Below are 19,886 nucleotides of genomic sequence, written 5' to 3'. Positions count from 1 at the left end.
AGTGCCTCTCTGAGGTTTAGGGAGGCTGTGTATAGCCTCCCCCTCCTTAGAACATCTTGGGGATCTGCCAACCATAGAATATCTTGGGATCTGCCAGCATATGAGCACATAGGATTGCACCATTAGGGACATTAATGGTCCATTTAGTTAATTTTTTGGAGTCTGATTACACTGGGGACAGATAGGCCATTTCTGCTTCCTCCTCTGTCTCAGTGGGCTGCCTATGCTAGAGAGATAATGAAAATGCATTTATTTGACCTGTCTCATTTTTTATACGGAATGTTCCCACTTATCCCTGTGGTTGTACTACCTCCATGTAAGCCTTCTCTGTGCAAGTATAGGTTTCCAGGATGCCAAATATTGTTCTTTGCTTTTGTGAAAGAGCACTTTGTGTGTTGCTGTGCCCTTGGTCTATGTAGTTGCTTGAAACAGGTTTCATCAACTGCAACATGGTCTTGGATGCATTTGTGAGGCCAACAATCTGTCACAATAATTGTGAATCAGTCGTTACTGTCTTGTGTCCTTTCCTATTATATACTTGTAATAAATATCTTATGTAATTTTGGCTATTCATCTAAGAAAAAACATTTTGGCATCCAAGAAGAGGTATTTGGGGTAGAGTCATACCGCTATTTTCCTCTCCAGTAAAGTGAGGTTTTTAGTTTGTCCATGGCAAGATGTACAAGGAACTGGGTTGTCTCCAAGACTTGCAGGCCAATGTGATTTCAGCAAGCCTAATCTTTGAGAGCTTGTCCTATTTGTATTGGCCCAAGATTTTAGTTCAAGTTGCACACAACCCGGTTCCAGGCTGAACTCCTTGTAAGTGACTGAGGAATTCCTCGGTATGGTAACACAAAATACTCGTGAAGTGGTGGAAATGAGGGCTGAAATACCTGATGAATGGATCACATGTGAAGATGTAATAACTGAAAATAAGTCTCTTATTGGAGATAGCTGAAAACAAAGTAATAGGTGTGACCACCCAGAAGAAACAGGGAAAAGGTGCAATTTTTTGAAGCAAGAGTAGATAAGAGAACTCTGTGAACCTCAAGAGTCATTAAAAGTGATATTATATGGCTTTTAAGTATTACATGTTTCTCATATGAATTATATTTCATATAAAGTTTATATCCTTTGTACTTCAACTTCTGCCTCTGTTAGTGCTGTAACTCTAAAGAAGTGTTGCTCTGAGTTGTCAGTAGCAATATTCTTGGTACTTCTGGCAGAAACAATATAGAACATTTAAAAAAAACAACCTTCTAAACCTTCTAAGTGCCACCCCAGTTTACCTAGTTCTGCATGACTAGTTGCACCAGTTTTACCTGCAGTTCCCAGTCCAGAAAAGATCCTTCTCTAGATTGGAATTTTGGGCTCCCACTATAGATTACCAGGAAAAAACTTGTATTTGTGAGTTTATATTACATCAATACCCACATCAGAAGACTGATTCACTTTGCTGTGAAAGCTACTTTATAGACTTCTTCTTTGTTGAGAAGTGATATACTGGTTTGAACTATGTGGGAATTTTATGTGTGGTAAAAAAAATTAGGAAGTTGTTTTTTTAAAAAGAATAAAATAGAGTTTGGTTCTGAAATGATGATGGTTCTCTGATGTTATATTGTTCATTTGTTTAATGATTTATATCCTGCCTTTCTGCCCCAAAGGCTATCCATTTCATTGTTGTGAAATATTACTTTGTAGTAGGAATGGAAATAATGAAATTGTGCAGTTTATCAGCTGAAAGGACAGAGATGAAAGCACTTTCATGAGAGACATTTTAAATTGTTTTGTTAATGTAAGCATTATGTGTATTTCCAAAGGATGACTTGGTCCAAGCTTTGGATGGGCAACTCTGAGTCAGGATCCTCTTGCATCATGATCCAGGTTCCCTGATTGGTCACACTACCCAATGTCAGGGATCCCTGAAATGGCTGTTTTGTGCATTACATTAACCATATTTAAGCTTTTAAAACATTCAGGAAAATTGGAGTGTTTGTTTTGTCATTAGTGAAGTGTTGAAATGTTGTTGTATATCTATGAGAAGATGTACTGAAAGACCTAAGAGAAGAATCAGCTTGGCAACTGCTTATGCAGTGCAGCTTTAATCCTTGTTTTAAGCCATCATTCTTCAACAGTTTATTGATCCACTTTCAGTAAGCAAACACACTTGTCATATCTATAAATTAACATGTTATCTCTCAAGAACAAGCATGTATTTGCAAAAGTATCTTCAGTGGACTCGAAGGATCATTAAAGGAACGAACTAATGTCAGAGCAAGAGATTCTTCACAGTATACTTTATAGAGATTTATCTCATATCAATTTAGTCATTTATAAAATGTGTACATACCTTGAAATTCTGTATTTCGCAGAATTCCCTTCTCTGCTAGAACAAGAAGCAAAGGCCATTGTTAGAGAATACAAGAGAAAATGCGACAGACCACCAGATCGTAGGAAAGCTTTCAGCGATTTGTGGAAACAGATGAGCTTCATTAGTGAGTTTAGTGGAATGTTAGCATTAGAAGACAACTTTCTGGTGTTAATTTTTATACACATCCTAATTCCAGTGTGTCTAATCTAGATTATATAGTGACCTGATTCAGACACTACAAACAAACCATGCCTCAAGTTTGTGCACCTCCTCCTTACCTTGTGCACTATAGTTCTCTTTTGCAGTTTTTGTATCATAGTAGCTATAGCTTGCTGAGACACCCAAATAGGCAAATCATCATTATTCCAAACCATACTTTACCATGAAACCAGAAGTGAAAAGCACATTTTCAAATTCTGGTATAGACAAACTACAGTTTGCAGGAGAGAGATTATGATAAATTTATCTATGTTCTCCATGCTGGATCATAAGAACATAAGAAGAGCCCTGCTCGATCAGGCCAAAGGCCCATCTAGTCCAGCTTCCTGTATCAGTGGCCCACCAAATGCTTCAGGGAGCACACAAGACACAACTTGTGTCCTGGTGCCCATAGAGAACACAGCCCCAATTATGTGTGAATGAGCACAAGCTAATCAGACCTCCCCATTCCTGCAAGCAGCCCCAGTGTGGAAAAGACACTCCATTAGGGTGTGAACTTGCCACAGGCTTCTCCCACTGCCAGTGCCTTCCCCTACCCCAGGGAAGTATTTCACAGTGCCTTGGGGCTGGGAAAGAGCTGGCAGCAGCAGCAGTGGAAGTGCTTGGAATGCATGGCTGTTGCCACCTTCCCTGTCTCAAGAGAAAACATGGGTGCCTTGGGACAGGGGTGAGAGCAGCAGCATAAGCAGGGGTGTGTGGATGCTTTTGGATACTTCATGATAAGTGGATACAATAGTTCACTATGCCTTGAGAATCTGCATATTTTAGAACAGGGGTGGGCAAACATTTTGGCAGGAGGGCCACATCATCTCTCTGACACTGTGTCGGGGGCCTGGAAAAAAAGAATTAATTTACATTTCAAATTTGAATAAATTTATGTACATTTACATAAATGAATGTATTAGAGATGGAACTTAATATGAATGAATATTACTGAGTTTATGATACACATGAGAATTATAATATAGGCATGTAGAACTACATGAGAACTATGAACTATTTGCCACACACACCTCTTGCTCAATGAAAACATACAGACCAAACCAGACCAAGCCAGAAACACATGGAGACATAAGTTGTTCAGAGGCAGTTGGAGGGGGTTAAATTAACACCCAAGGAAAAGCAGAAAATACATGGAGACATGATGTACTTGGGACAATCTTGGATGTGCTTTCGCCAGACATGCAGATGAAACCAGATAAGTTGGACCAGTGCGGGCACTGGTGAGTCTCCAGCAGATTAGAGGCATGTTGAAGATGGGGCGGGATTCCCCGCAGGAAGAATGGGGGGGGGGTTCCCAAGGACTGGAAATGGCCCACTGGCTGGGGTTTGCCCACCCTGTTTTAGAACATGAGCAAATCCCTTAGCCCTTTCAGTTCAAGACAAGGGATGTTCATGCACCTTTAGTCTGCAGACATTTTATGGAAATTAAGGAAAAAATAAGGAAGTAAATATGAATATGCAAAGAAAAGGAAAAGGGGAAATGTATGAGCCTGAGGCATGGCCCTGACAACCAAAAAATGTGACATTTATGGTGTTACAGTGATGACTGAATGAGACTGCTGTAAGAAAATACTGCTCATATGTAACTGTTTGAGATCTCTTATTAAGATGTTTCCATCAATTATTTTCTGATTGCTAGGCATGATCCATAAAATGTCCTTTGCAGTCCCATCCTCAGCAGATTTTTTTGTGGGGAAATGTATTTTCCCTGTAGCTAAACTGCAGTGTGGTTTTGGTTATGGTGTGCATAGGCACCACCGATCAGGTATCCCTTACAGGCCTGATCAGGCCTCTGCCCCACGGCCACCCTGTTAAACCTTCTTTCCGTCCTCCCCCTCACACCTGCACCGGAGTTACCTGTTCCAGCTGGCCTTGCAACAACTGCCGGCATGTGTAGGAAGGCTCCAGCCTTCTCTCTGGTGTGCTTGATCTCTGTGCAGTTGCAAAGCGCTTTAGGCCAGTGTGCATTCTGCCAGTGCAGGCCATGAATTGGGACTGGGCCATTTGCTTTGAATCTTTCTCCCAAAGTCCACCATTTGAATGCCAGTTGTTTTGCCTCTTTGTTGTCATTTTTTTGTCCAGTTTTGGATGCTGTGCAAACCAACTCTCTGCTACTGGAGTAAACATCCCCCCCTCCAGAATGCTTTGCGTATTTCCCCCAAAACAAAAATGTTCCTGCTCTCTTCCATTATGCATATAGAAGAATATAGCGTCATTGGTGCTAGATCAGAAATAGTGACACTTTAGCACTTATAAATTATTTTTTCATACCTGAGAAATCCTGAATTTGATGCAAGAAATAATATATTTTTAAAATTTTGTGGTTTATAGATTTAATTCCATTTAAATCCAGAAGCTTTCGGAGAATCCTGGCACACTGAATATTTGAAGCAGTTGCTGAGAATTGCTATCGCTGTATGAATATATTGTACACACGCACACACACACACACACAAAACATTTAAGATGTTATATTTTTAAATGTCATTTAAATAAGATTTTTAATGTATTGCATTGTCGTTATTTATTGTATTTGATAAATTTTCATGACTAAAATATATAAGGAAGGTTAAATTGAAATGGGTTCCTTCTCATAGATCAATCTGTATTAAGAAATTAGCTAATCTTTATTGTGAAATGTGATGTACTCCTCTTATGCTTGTCAGAGACAATTGCATGTTTCAGAATAAAATAACCAATTGACATAAACTAAAGCATCACGACAATTATGGCCTGATACTAAGACTTGTTGTACCATCACATAAATGTTTAGGATGGACTGTATCAGAATGCCATATTACTGCAGCAGCACAAAATACAACTTGAAATCAGCATTGCAGCAATATTATGCAAACATTTTGGGCAGAGGAGTGGTGCAAACAGTGAACAGTGAAATAACTGAACAGTGTTATTGTCTCTTAGACTGTACGAGTTTCTGTCAACTTGAAAGGAATTTGGTCACAACTCTACAAAGCCCCTTTGCATAAGCGGAGTGCACTATAAACCCTATTCAGAATTTGTTTGGAAATGAATGATAATCTTCCCAAAAATGACTTTTTATAAAAAGAAATAACAAGGCAATTTGTTTTTTCGAATTTACTGAGAGCAATGTTCCAGAGTGTACATGAGTTTCTCCAGGAACTTCAATGGAGAGGACACCTATAAGCAGAGTTATGTGGCCAGTTTAGCCCACTCAAGCAGGTGCATCGCAGCATATGCACACATCTGATTGGGGACATGATCACTTGTAAGCCCTTCCCAACTCTTAAATTATTACAAGTAGTTTTTGTCATCAAAAAACCAGTTTGGATTAACTGTTGAGCTTCCTATTACAATTATACAGTTAATAGACGTAAGAGAATGCTAAATTTTGTTTGAAAAATATGTGTCCAGTGTGAAAGATAATTATGCTGTGTACTGGGGAAGCTTGTAACACTTGCTATTACCCCACTTTTATGGTTAGCAATGGAAGTAAAAGAAAAAGAAAGTCAGAAACATTAATATTTGATGTTAAATAGGTCCACTCTTAAGAGAAATCTATTTGTACACATGTAACATTTGTCTCAGAAATTATCGTAAGCATTTCTGAAAATACTGCACAATATTTGTTATAGCTGTGTGTCTGCAAATCATAAATTCATTGCTTTTGTATAAAAATAAATTATACACTAAAATATGCAGTAGGTCTCTTCAATTGTCTAATTGCCTTCGTTACTGCATACTGTATATGATTTTTTTCCTGTTTTCCAAATTTGAAGGACTATACTGTAAAACCTTGTAGTAAACTTCTATGTGACTTATATTCTGTTCTTAGCAAAAATGTTAGGAAAAAGGAAACTGCTAGATGTTTGTAAAATGTGAAGTGAAAAAGTACTCACATCTTTGATGCAGCAAGCTTTTGTATTTTGACACATTTCTAAACAAATATTTTCCTGTGGTCTTTTGTGTATATCATGCACATACTTTCACATACCCCGATTCTGCTGGACCACGGTACATGCTATTATGTATTTTGGGGGATAATCACACTTGATGGACCATATTAGAGAGAAAAGAAACATGATATAAACTTTTTAAATCCCACAAATACCCTGCATAAGGTTCAAGGTACTGGGTTGCTACAGCCAGCAGTCATTGCAAATTTCACATTGTTAGGTTAGGAATGGTGTGTGCAGCCTTGATCAGATAGCTGGTATCAGTTTTGGAACTACCAATTACCTATGCTGTGGATGGAGAACTGAATCTAAGGGTCAAACTAGATATAGTGTATGGAATCTTTGATCCCATAATTAGCCACCCTAAGTGGCTGAATTGAAGGTGAGGAAAGTGGCAGTGGGAAAAGAGCACATATTCTCCCACCATTTTCCTCCCCAAGTTCTTATAAGTCACTCCCCGAGCTCTTACTAGGTTCAGAGTGAGGAAGCATGCAAGGTCCAAAGTACTGACATTCCACTCCACTCCCTTGGAGTAATTAGCAACTTGGGAAAAAGAGCAGGAGGAAGGGATTAATTTCACCCCCAGTGCCAAATCCCCAGTCTGGGTCTGCTAAATACTTCTGGGGAAAAAAGTCTGGGACTGCTAAATACTTCTGAAAAAAAAAGACAAAAAGACAAGATGTCAGATCGCCTGCTTAACATATTATACTTAGGGCCCAATCCTATCCAACTTTCCAGCACCAATGTAGCCACAATGGAAACCCCTAGGCAGGGGAACAAATGATCCCTTACCTTGAAGAGGCCTCCATTACTGCCCTAACACTGCAGGATGCAGCACATGCCCTATTGCCGCAGCTACATCCATGCTGGAGAATTGGATAGAATTGGGCCCTTAGGTTACTTGAAAATGTTCCTAGAGTTAATTTAGTGAGGAAGCTCGAAAGTACAGGATTTAAAGACTGAAACCACAAAGTGTTTGGAAAGGGAATATCAAGTATGCACGTTTAGTTTGGTCAAAGTTTTATATCTAACCTTTTATATTTAAAAGGCTTCCACTAATGTATATGAATAAAAAGTATCCAGTATCCAACCCAGGAGGCCAATTAGACTGAAAGCCAAGCCTTCAGGGATTCCATGCTCCATGCATAAATGTTTTTAGCCTTGATGACATTTCATAAGTAGAGAGATTTCAAGTTCAGGCTGGATGTGTCAGGAGACTTTCCCAGAGCTGTGAGCATTTATCATGCCAGTCACTTTGGGAACTGAGTGTGTTGCCCTTTTAACTCCACCAAATGCATATTTTCTCTGGCATTTATTTTACATTATATTAATTGTGCACAATAATATCCTGTGTTCATATATGTACATCTAACACTTCCTACATTCAAGCATCCTCCACAGATGGTCAAAACAGTGGGTAGTGAAGCATCTAAAATGGATAATATGGTATACTTACAATTCCATATACAAATTGAAAGTATGGATAAGTAAAATAATTGGGCCACAATCCAGCTCATTTAAATGCAAGTGCATTACTTCACCCTGGGTCCTGGGTCCCTGGTTCAAACCAGGGTGACCAGCATTCTAAAACAAGACTACAGGTGGAGTCTCATTCGGGAGGGTTCCATTCCCAGAACTCAGGTGGATGGCAAAAATCGAACTATAGCAAATCAATTTAAAAAACAAAGTCCGTTTGCTCACGTGATTTAAAAACAGCCTTGTTGACCTTTGTGATGTTAAGATAGAGTCATTAAGAAGACAATCCAACAATCAGTCTCTCTCTAGGCGCTTAGAAAGGATTATCTTTCTTTCAAGTGTTCAGGGGGAAGGGAGGGGGGTCACTTGGAGAGAGAATGATTGATGGATTGTTAGCTGGCTGCCCTTTAACTATTGTAAAGGCCTGTTTTCCTTTAATTTAAAGGGCCCTTCTCATCATGTTGAGATAAAAATCTCTACAACAGTAAGAAAAGCATTTTAAAGGGGTGCATTTTTCCCCTTCTCCAGGGATCAGCAGATTCCTTCTCATTTGTAGTGGCCATTTGTGTTGAGTCAAATTTGTGTATATAAAATCCGTGTATAACAAGGTTGGACCTGTATTCCTACCAGGGCTGGCCCAAGACCTCCTGATGCCTGGCAGTATGCCAGATGCGATCCCCTTTAGCCGATGATGTGCCAGTCTCTGCTCCTCTCACTCTCCACACAGCAGTCTCCTCCCATCCACATTTTATCTTCCTCTCTGTATCCCTCTGCCTTTTTCAATCCAGGGAGTGGTGCAGTGAAGGCAAATAGCCGGACAGAGATGGGCATCCTCCACCAATCTGTTACCTAAGGCAACTACTTCAGTTGGCCTCATGGATAGGCCAGTCCTGATTCCAACAGTCTTTACTAGAGGCTCCTGTATCACCAGGCCATATTCCAGGGGTTGGGAGAGAACAGGAATAGCAGGTGCCTTCTGACTTTCTTTATACTGCATAAAGTTGCAAGAATCGAAGACTTCTGTACATTCATTACTGACTCCTTGTTGCTTTTTCCCAACCCTTGGAAACCGACTTGGGGCACATTCCTAACCAGGTATACTCAGAAGTAAGTCCTATTTTGTTCAATGGTTCTTACTCTCAGGAAAGTGTGGTTAGGATTGCCTTTGCAAGTCAGTGGACTCTAGTGAGAACAGTTGGAATACTCTCCCTGCTCTAAGATTCTTCTATGGAAGAGCTTCCATTATTCGTGACAGGCTGGATATTATTTGCACCAGAACCCCTGGTGGTGGATGCCGAGTTATAGGTTCTCCTTGCCTTCTGTGTCAGACTGGTTACAGCATAGCTCAGCTGTGGCAGTGTGACAAGGAGAAGCTCTGTGCATGTTCCTAGGAGCTGGATGCATCTGCTCCTACCCACTCCTGTTATGCATCAGGTACATGTTGCCTCCACACTGTGACTTTGCATGCCCCTTTCTGCTAATTTAAATATGTTCCAAGTGGCATAAGATCTTCTGTTCCAGTTCTGTACACAATAAGATCTTGATCCCTTCTGCTGTGTAGAAGTTAATGCCAGCTTTTCAGTTGCATTCATTTGCCATAGCAGCCTGAACTGAGTGAGTGAATGAAGCTCTGAGTACAAATACAAAAGGGGACCCAGTTCATAATTGCTAGTCCTACTCCAGGGATTACTACAAAACTCAAACATGAACTTTATTTTTCCACACAGATTAGTCCCTCAGCATGAACAAAGGTTGGGTCTATGTATGCAGTAGATGATATGGTTGGATGGACAGTACCATTTCAGAGTAAAGTAACTTCCTGCAAGAAGAAAACCTATAGCCCAATGTTGGGCATGTCTATTCAGAAATAAGCCCATTGAGTTCACTGGGGACATCCCAATGTATAAGACTGCAACCTTAAAAGCTTTTTACAGTTATTTTAGGAAGCTTTCAGTGTGGGGAGCATTCAAAAATACTGGCTTGCAGTTTGAAGAGATGTAGTCCATTGTATCTCAGTGGTATCTGCCGATGATTGTAGCACCTCAATCTGCTGAATGTTTTGGTCCAGTCTAGCATATTAACCAAAATTAACATACTGAATGGCACCTAGAAGTGGCTATCACTGATGCTACTAAAGCAGGGGTGTCAAACTCATTTCATACAGCAGGCCAAACAGCATTCAAGATGCCTGCTGAGGCCCGGAAATGATGTCATTTAGCAGGAAGTAATGTCATTAAGCATTAAGTTGATGACCAGAAATAAGCACTTTTTTCTCACTTAACTCATTAGCTGAAAATGACAAGAGAAAATATGCAAATCTTGATCATATTATCAAGATATGGGAGAACCAAAGTATCATGCAGGCTGCCCTTTCAGCAGTAGCATCACAGCACAGCTCAGCAGCTAAGAGTATCTGATGGTAGTGCTGGGAGAGCCCGAGGGCCTGATAAAGAACCTCCAGGGGCCACATCCGGCCCATAGGCCTTATGTTTGACACCCCTGTACTCGAGACTCATAGATTGCTTCAATTACACTGCATTTGCTTATGGACAGCTGACTGTGCAAGTTGAAAATCCATTGTCTTTTGTTGGACATTAAACACACATTCAGCAACCCTTTAGATGAATTAGGATGCAATCCTGTCCAATTTTCCAGTGCTGGTGCAGCCGTGCCAGTGGGGCATGCACTGCATCCTGTGGTGGGGAGGCAGTCACAGAGGCTTCCTCAAGGTACGGGAACATTTGTTCCCTTTTATCGGGGCTGCATTGTGGCTGCACTGCAACTGGAAAGTTAGATAGGATTGGGCCCTTAGGCATTAGAAGTGATCTTCCATCGTGTTTTCAGCTCTAATTAACATGCTGGACATTGAGGACATTTTTTCTCCGCATCATGAGAAATATTCTCTGTACACATGCACACACACTCCTGCTCACTCTGCCAACATATACATCATAATCATTTCCTTTGCTTATGTCTCATGGAACTCATAAGACAAAAGTTTTCTGGGCGAGGTCTAAAATTTCCCCTTTAAAACAACAAAAGTGATAGGACAGGCCCTACAACAAATAAGGGTTACATTGGATTGCTCAGGGAAACTAATACAAACAACATTCACCCTTTGCATGGAACCTGAATGGGCCTAGCCTACATATGGTACGTTATAGATCTCCCCTCTGATATTTCAGGAGATGCAACATTGGCCTGCGATAATCTAATGTTGAAGATAAGCATAAAAAGTAGGTTTTTAGACCTGTGGGGCAGAAGAGTTTGGTGGGGAGAAAGTGGTGGAGATTTGCAGAGCCCTCACTTCATCTGATTCCCCTGCAATGTTTCTTCCCCTGCCAAGAAGAGCTGGTAGTACGAATGCCTTCCCACCTGCCAGATCATGGCCCAGGAAATTCAACCAACCTTCAGTCTCATGGCCCAGGAAATTCAACCATAAGTCTGCAAAATCAGTGAAACCTTAGATCTGGTATACACAAGCAAGGAAATGAGGTGGTAGAATGGACTGCATCACTTCTGACTGCAGGGAGAGGAAATTGGCAGGACAATAAGGACAGATGGGAGAAATACATAGTGGCAGATCTTCTTTTAAAGGGACAGGCTGGAGGAGCAAGAGGTTTTTCAAGCAGGCAGTTCTTTCTGTTAACAATCCTACTGGGAACATTTAGCATGAATAGAAGGAAACTAGAGATTGTAGATATATCAGTGTAATCTAAGTGGCAAAGTGAAGAGCACTGCAAAATGTATCATTTTCCTTTTCATCATGCTCTGTTCCCTGTGCCACTATAAAGACTGTTTCCTTCTAGGTTTCCCCCCCCCCTTTTGCTCCTTCTTCAGATTATGATTGCACTTCAATAGTGAAAAAAGCAGAAGCTGAGAAAAGCAAGTCAGGCTTTCCATTATATGCCACATTTGTTTTTAAACTTAAAGCTAAAGGGGAAAAAAAAAGATCAGATTGGTCGTGATTTGTTCCATTGATGAGTATACAGTGACCTATTTTTGATTCCAATAGAAATGCTTCCTGTTGAAAAGTTAAACTTGTCAGACCTCATGAAATCCAGTTTGGATTTGTCAGATGGATGGCCTAATGAGGAGGAAATGATACGATTTCAGAAGCTGAGGGAAGAACTTATACAAGATGAAAGAGAAGAGTATTTGTCTAACAAAATGACAATCAATGAATCTACATCTTCACTACCTAGAACCAGGACAAAAGGGAGTGTCTCTTGTAAATCGTCCATGGTTTCATCCAGGTAACAACAGATGAGGCACTTTGACATATTTTTGTGTTTCTTTGTGTGGGTCATAGTGTACATTCTAGCACATACATTACTAACAGCCTTATCCAGTCCTTCTGCTGATGGAGCTTACACTCTGACAGCACAAGGCCCAGGCACAGCTGTAGTAGTGCAGCTCAGGGCTGCTAGTAGAAATGGCTAATGGTCCCATGTGTGTGCCAGTGGAGTGCCAAGTTCCAACCGGAGCAGGTAGGTCAGGAAAAGGGTTGGCCAGGGACAATCAGGCTAGGTATTGGCCTGGGCCGAGAACATGTTGAGGGCGGCTATCGGCCGATATTCTATGTCCCCAGCCCATGCCTAACACACCCTGATGGACCTATTTGGATTTATGCCCAAAAGAGCAGTGGAGCACAAGTGTTCTCAATATATCTGGGTGTTCAGCTTGACCTGGGAAGGAATATGAGGAGTCAATTTCACTAGAATGACTTTTGCTACAACCCGAAGAATGTTCTGTGGGGTGATTTTTGGTGGGAAATTTAAACTACCTTCACCTCTACCTCTAATGTGCAGTATTAACAATGCACCACACCGTAGGGCTGTCATAAACCACTATCTCTTAACCACAGGCTCCCCAACCTACAATTTGAATAATATATGGGTAAATTGGCATTGTCCCTCTTTTGTCCTTGTTCTTGCCTTGTTAAAATTTTGTTTCTTTGTTGTTCCTGATGGTGTTGCATTGGGTTCAGCTCTAGGTCCCTGGAAGTTAGACCTCTGACATTGCAAGCCTGTACATGTTTACTCAAAAGTAGGTGACAGTGGGATTTACTCCCATGCAAATGTTCAGGCTGAGGAAAGAATAAATGCACCCAGGTAAATGAAGACAGGGAAACAGCAAGGCATCCTGCAGCGTGCATCTTGCTGTTTTTACATACTGCAATTGTTGCTGTAATAGTTTTTTAACTGTTGAAAATGTTATTTATAGGACAATAGTGTTTTTCCTGTCTTTCTCAAAGCAAAACAATAATAGCTGCTGGGTTTTAAATCAGTGGAGGACAAACCATTTCAAGATAAATGAGCATCCTGGAAGGCCCTCAGCAGTATATTGCAGAGAGGTTTGTAAAGTGTCCTTTGGTTTAACAGGGGTGCTATAAGCATGTCCATGTTTTCATCTGTGAAATGATGAATCATAGAATTGGAAGGGACGTACAAGAGCATTGATGCCCATCCCCTGCCAATGCAAACTGTCCACAATTGCAACATTTCCATTTCAGAATGTGAAATATGGGATGGGAGATGTATTTACAATATTCCTACATTACAATACTCTAAGTTGGGTGGTCTTACATTTGAAACTATGTACACTATATTGAAGAGCAGGCTAGCAGAGCTTGCTGGGGCTGACTGGTAAGATGATAATGTGAATTTAAGAGGAGGAATCCGGAGAAGCTTCTCCCCTTTTCCTGCTAAGAATCACACCCTTGTGCAGCCCTATATGATCAGATAGTTAATACTTTTCTGCTTTTATGGTGTGAAGTTTGGGAGTATTCTGGTACATCTTTCAGCAGCTGCAAAGTTTTCCGAAGGAAAGATACATAAAGATTCTCATTCCTCTAGAACAGGGGTGCCCAAACCCTGGCCCGGGGGCCATTTCTGGCCTTCAGGGATCCCCATTCAGGCCTATGGGGAACCCCCAGTCTCCAATGAGCCTCTGGCCCTCCAGAGACTTGCTGGAGTCTGCGCTGGCCCAATGCGGCTACTCTCAGCATGAGGGCCGACTGACCTCTCACACGAGCTGTGGACCAAGGGCTCTCTCCACCGCTTGCTGTTGCATGTCTGTGAAGCAAAAGCAGCAAAGGAAAGGTCAGTCTTGCTTTGCGCAAGGTCTTTTATAGGCCTTGAGCTATCGTGAGACCTTCATTCATTCATATGTTTCCATCTCTAATATATTTGTTTATGGAAATTTGTTCAAATTTTAAATATAAATTAATTCTTTTTTCCCCAGCCCCCAACACAGAGAGATAATGTGGCCCTCCTGCCAAAATGTTTAGACACCGCTGCTCTAGAACAGTGATTTTCAACCTTTTTCATCCTACAGCACACCGACTAGGTGCTAAAATTGTCAAGGCACAGTATCAGTTTTTTATCATTGACAAGGCACACCATGCTGTTGGTAGAGGGCTCAAATCCCCCAGTTACCCTACTAATAAATGACCCTGCCGCGGCACAAATGTAGACCATCCGCAGCACATCAGTGTGCCACGACACAGTGATTGAAAATTGATGCTCTGGAACAGGGGTGTCCAAAGTTTTTGGCAGGAGGGCCACATCATCTCTCTGACACTGTGGCAGGGGCCGGGGGGAAAAAGAATTAATTTACATTTAAAATTTGAATAAATTTACATAGGTTTACATAAATGAATATATTAAAGATGAACTTATATGAATGAATGAATGAATGAAGGTCTTGCAATAGCGCAAGGCCTATAAAAGGCCTTGCACAAAGCAAGGCCAGCCTTTCCTTTGCTGCCGCTGCTGCATCACAGATGTGAAACAACAAGCAGTGAAGGTAGCCCTCATCCCACAGCTCACACAAGAGGTCAAACAGTCGCCCTCACACTGAGAGCAGTTGCATTGGGCCAGTGTGGGCTCCAACAAATCTCCAGAGGGCCAGAGGCTCATTGGAGACTGGGGGTTCCCTGAGGGCCGCACTGAGAGGCCTCGAGGGCCGCAAGTGGCCCCAGGGCCGGGGTTTGGGCACCCCTGCTCTGGAAGTACATCTGATCTGAATGCATGTAAAAGCATCCATATGTTGAATCTTTTATCATTCAGTGTTGAATCTTTAATCTTTTACCATTATGTTTTGTTGCTCCATTGTATGGACCTGAGTTGTATCCATTTAGGGCCCATTTTTTCCCCTCATATTAATGCTTCCTGCACCCAGTATCTGCCCAGTCAGCTGGCCTGGTCTTCTGCTACTTGGAGTGACAGAAGCCCTGAACAGCCACAGTCTTATCTTGCGTGTTTGCAAGTTGAATGTTCTTACGTAGGGGGGCTTCTGTACAGTATAATTACAAATAAAGCATCAAATAGCTAAACTGAAAGAGAAGCAGCAAAACAAGAAATAATTCACAATAAAAGGACTAAAAAATAGTCCTGTCCTGTCCAAAACATGCTGACCCACTGTCTTATTGCTGTCAGAGATAACTAACTGGATATTCTAAGGCAAAGCATTCTACAAGTGGGTGCCACCACCAAGACTGACCCTGTTGGGTGTATCTGCCTGCCATATTTCATCTAGTAGTGGGATACAGGGCAGTGCTTTCAATAACAATCTAAGCATGTAAGTGATATTATATGTCAAAAGCACATGTATATGTGGTTATTGTGATGTTAAAAGCAACCACAACAAATGTTCTTAAAATGCAAAACATGTTTGCAGTTTAATCTTGAATGGATCCAAGAGCAGACCTTTTAACTTTGCTGTGAATCACATCCCCACCAAATCACTCCTCTCTCCATCCAGATCCTGGAATGATGCCCCATGACAGGAATGGTGATGAGTCCTTCCATTCAGAAGAATTCCACTGAGTGTGCCTAAAGTAGCTGTTTGGATCCTAGCCTATCTAGGCACTAATGTGAAACCTTGATTTCAGGCTTGGGATAGACAGAATGCATAAAAGGGGCTTGACACATGCTCAGATTTTTCCTGAGAACAGTAGCAAGACAGGAACCTTAATGTTTTGCATTGCAGAGTGTTGGTATCAGAAGAAATGAAAGACACTTCTCTGCATCTGCAAATATTCTTTTGGCCTTACATTACTAGTAACTGTTGCCTGCAGTGAATGTATGAGACCCTTTCATAAAATGAGTTATGAGAATTCGTTTATGATGGTGGTAGCATTAAGTATGAATTCGCACCAGTTCTTAAATATGCGTCTTATTCTACATACTACTCTCCTTGTCATACAATTTATACAGTAAATCCTTTCTTGATTCCAGTTAAAAACATATGAGCCATAGGGCACAATCCTAAACAACTTCCCAGCACCAAGGTAGGGGCAATGAACTCCAAGGTAAGGGAACAAACATTGCCTTACCTTGAGGAGGCCTCCGTGACTGCCCCCCAACTGCAGGATGCAATATGTGCCCCACTGGCAGAGCTATGCCAGTGCTGGAAAGTTGGTTAGGATTGCACCCATTGTTTCATACATGGAAAGTGAAAAAGATTTTGACTCTAATCCAAGTACAATTGTCCCACTGAAACGAAGCCTTAGTGAAACCAATGGAACAAGTCATGTCTAACTTGTTAGTCATGGAACAAGTTTTCCTGCCTAAATATTTATTGATTGATTTTTCAGATTTAATCAAAATAAGATCCACTTCTCTGGAAAAATCAAAGCACCAAACATAAGCAGCCCCATGAAAAATGCTGATACAAACATTTTCTCATGTTAAGGCGCAATCCTAATCCCTTATGTCAGTACTTTCCAGCACTGACATAAGGGCAATGCAGCTATGAAGTAAGGGAACAAACATTCCTTTGCTTTGAGGAGGCCTCCATGAGTGACACCCAACTGCAGGACGCAGCACATGTCCCATAGGCACCGCAATGCACCCTTAGTGGTACTACTCAACTTTGAAATTTGATTGATAGAACTTCCCAGAACACCAGATCAACTTCAGGATACTACTGTGACTATAAAACTGGAACATGGTGGAAAAGAAGACACATTTTTAACATACCCACCCACCCCAGCCACTGAAGTTAAACATTGGTTTTGGTTAACTATTAGTGCACAATTTAATTGACTTTAACAATATACTTCTTTCAAAAGGGGCAAAAAGAGTATATTTCCAGCAGTTTCGTCATATGATCTGATCATTCAGACTAAGAGGGCTGAAGACAGCAGATTGGCAGCACTCAAGGAAATGAAGGAGAAGCAGGCTTTAATTGAGCAACGGAGAAAGCAAGTATCATATATTGATTTAATTAGTTAGTAATACAAATGCAGTGCTTGAATGCTGTCATGCTCTTATACCACTGTGTGTGTGTTGGCATCCTTCCGTCTCGGAAGACTATGGTATCGCGCTCTGAATAGTGGTTCTGGAACAGAGTGTCCTCTCTAGTGTGCAAAGCCTGGGTAAAATAGATATGGAGGATAGACTGTTACCCATGCAGCAAATCCTCCCTCTCCACATTGCTGAAATGGTCCAATGGAAAGGCAGAAGCCAATACAGTTGGTTCCAGCGGCATCGTAGGAGTTGCCAGAACGTGACTGTGTTCAGCCATGAACTGCCTCAGGGACTCCAGCTCTGGATTTTGCCTCAAGGTTGACTCCTGAAGCCTTTTCCATAACTGGATGTAGCCACAAAGCTGTGGAGGTTTGGGATCAGAGTTTTCCTTCTTTCAGATGAGCTGCCTTCCCAGGCTATCGAGTCCAATCTAGCCGGTGGCTGTTTAGTCACTTCTTACGACAAGTACAGCCAAACTGAGGGCTTATTCTTATCCCCAGTCCCCCAGGGGAATTCTACCACCATATGGCATTATTTACTGTTTGATGAAATGGACAACATTTACAAATTATCTGGACTGTAGATAGGAATATTTGGATACTTAACACAGTTTAGCCCTCCTTTTTGATGCTTTACAATGATCCTAAATCAGATTTGGTGCTGCACCAACTCCAGACAGAAGAACACGCATCAACAGAGTTGGAAGAGTGACAGCATGTGACCAAAGCCATCGAGCGCATATATAGTCTGCAAGTGTGTTAATGTTGGCCTATATCAGTAGGGGGGCATTTTTGCTTGTTTAAAGAATTGTGAGTTGCTCTCTCCAACTTTTATTAGACCTCTGCTTTGACTTCTTTTCCTGTCTTATTGTTTCTAACCATGTGTAACAATGGCTGCAGTTCTTTTCTCATTATAGTAAAGCTCCTAACAATGGTGAGTTCTGCAGTATGTGGGACTGCTTTACAGCCCAGCCCCGAAGCTGGTGTCTCCTCTGGGTGCAGCAGTGCCAAAATGGCTACTGCTGCAATCAGTGGCATCACCAAGGCCACCAGAGGTCTCATTAGGGGACGGGGACTTTCACCCTCTTCCTTCAAGTAAGGGCACAGAGGCTGCAATGGGTCTTCTCCAGTTTGCGCTGGCTATTTTACCAGTACAGACTGGAGAAGCTCCATGTTGGGCTTTTCAGCCTGACATGGAGGATAGAATATGGCAGAGCAGAGCTCTGCTGGTCCCAGCCCCCCTCCCAAGCTGGTTATTCCCCCTGCCCTGCCCTACCCCTACCCCATTTTGCCCACTCCCTGCCTCCCCCACCCCAAAACTTACTGCTGGTTGGTGCTCCTGGACTGCCATCCAGACCTCCACTGTCTACTACTACTGTATTTAACATTCATTTAGGGCCCACAATATTATGCCATCACAAATCTCTTACTCTATGTGTGCCAAGACTCTTTGTAGTTTATTTGCTGGGTGCTGTAGGAATCAGTCTTGAACTTGACCTGATTGAGGGGCTTGTGCGCCTGTCTTGTGCAGAGAAAATCAGTACGTCTTGAATCCCAGAGTGTCCCGGTTCTCTCAGCATCTTTTCACATTGGCCAGCCTGATCCTACCCACTGTGTGTAGTGCAAAGAGTGGTTTGCATTGCAAGAACTAAAGCTGCTTCCCTTTTGAAAGCCCTCCAAATCCCTGTATCAATTTGCTGGTACAAATGAATGCCGACACTAGAGGATGGGTCATTCCCTGGCTACTTAGAATAGAGTTGTTGGGGCCAGAGGCTGTTCCTCTAAAAGGCCATTGAGCAAAGCTCCTGAATCTACCTAAGAGAGATTCAACCCCGTTGACTGGTTGAATATAACCCCAGCGTCAGCTTGCAGAGCATTTTGTTAGAATGCTGGGAATCTTTGCTTCAAGCTTCCTTTTTTCAAATTCGGTTTCTAGGGACCAAACCAGATGTGAAACAGAATGGTGATTAGAATTCTCTTCTGCTGTTTTTCCTTTGCCAGTTGGTACTTAGAAGATATGGAAAGTGGTGCTTTCAGAGAAACTGTGCTTAACCTTTTCTTTTGTTTTAAATGAAAAAGGGGAAAAGAATAGAAGACAGGTACAAATAATGTCATTGTCTTCCGCTGCACCATCTCCAGTGGAGCAGTTGGCAGCTGCTTTGGAGGAGGGCAATTTGACCTGGGGGTCTCATGACAGAATTAAACTTAAGGATGTTTTAATAGCAGTGACAGGCCCAGTGCATCCTGGACAACTGTGTCCCAATCAACTGTATAGCACATTTGTGTCCGTTCTTTTTCCTCCCAGGCGGGGAGAGGGCGGGGAGGAAGCATGCCAGGGGAGGGATCAGGGCAGGAGAGACGCAGGACTCGCTCCACCGGATCCAGAGCATTCATGTTGGGCTGGCCACCCGACACAGAGGCTCTTGATTCTATGGCGACCTTTGGGTCGCCATAGAATCAAGCAGCCCCACTGCGGCGCTACCCGCTTTACCTGGTGGAAGGGGACGAAAGTCCCCTTCTCCCAAGGACCTGCCAACAGCTGGCTGGAGTGTGTGGGATGTGGCGGCAGTCACTTTCGGAGCTGTTGCAGCCTTGCATTCCGGGCAGCTCAGGATTGGGCTGTATG

General features: G+C 42.1%; 1 protein-coding gene across 1 annotated transcript in view; it reads left to right on the top strand.

Moving 5' to 3' along the window:
• Positions 1-19,886, top strand: part of LRRC27 (leucine rich repeat containing 27) — a 58,374-nt gene that overhangs the window by 14,069 nt on the left and 24,419 nt on the right. Inside the window, exons 5-7 of the mRNA XM_066622572.1 lie at positions 2,373-2,495; positions 12,020-12,260; positions 17,084-17,215. Of these exons, the coding sequence (XP_066478669.1) occupies positions 2,373-2,495; positions 12,020-12,260; positions 17,084-17,215 (496 nt within the window). The remainder of the gene's footprint in view (positions 1-2,372; positions 2,496-12,019; positions 12,261-17,083; positions 17,216-19,886) is intronic.

Source organism: Tiliqua scincoides, chromosome 3, assembly GCF_035046505.1.
Source record: "Tiliqua scincoides isolate rTilSci1 chromosome 3, rTilSci1.hap2, whole genome shotgun sequence".
Classification (NCBI taxonomy): domain Eukaryota; kingdom Metazoa; phylum Chordata; class Lepidosauria; order Squamata; family Scincidae; genus Tiliqua; species Tiliqua scincoides.
This window is presented reverse-complemented; position numbering and strand designations above follow the sequence as displayed.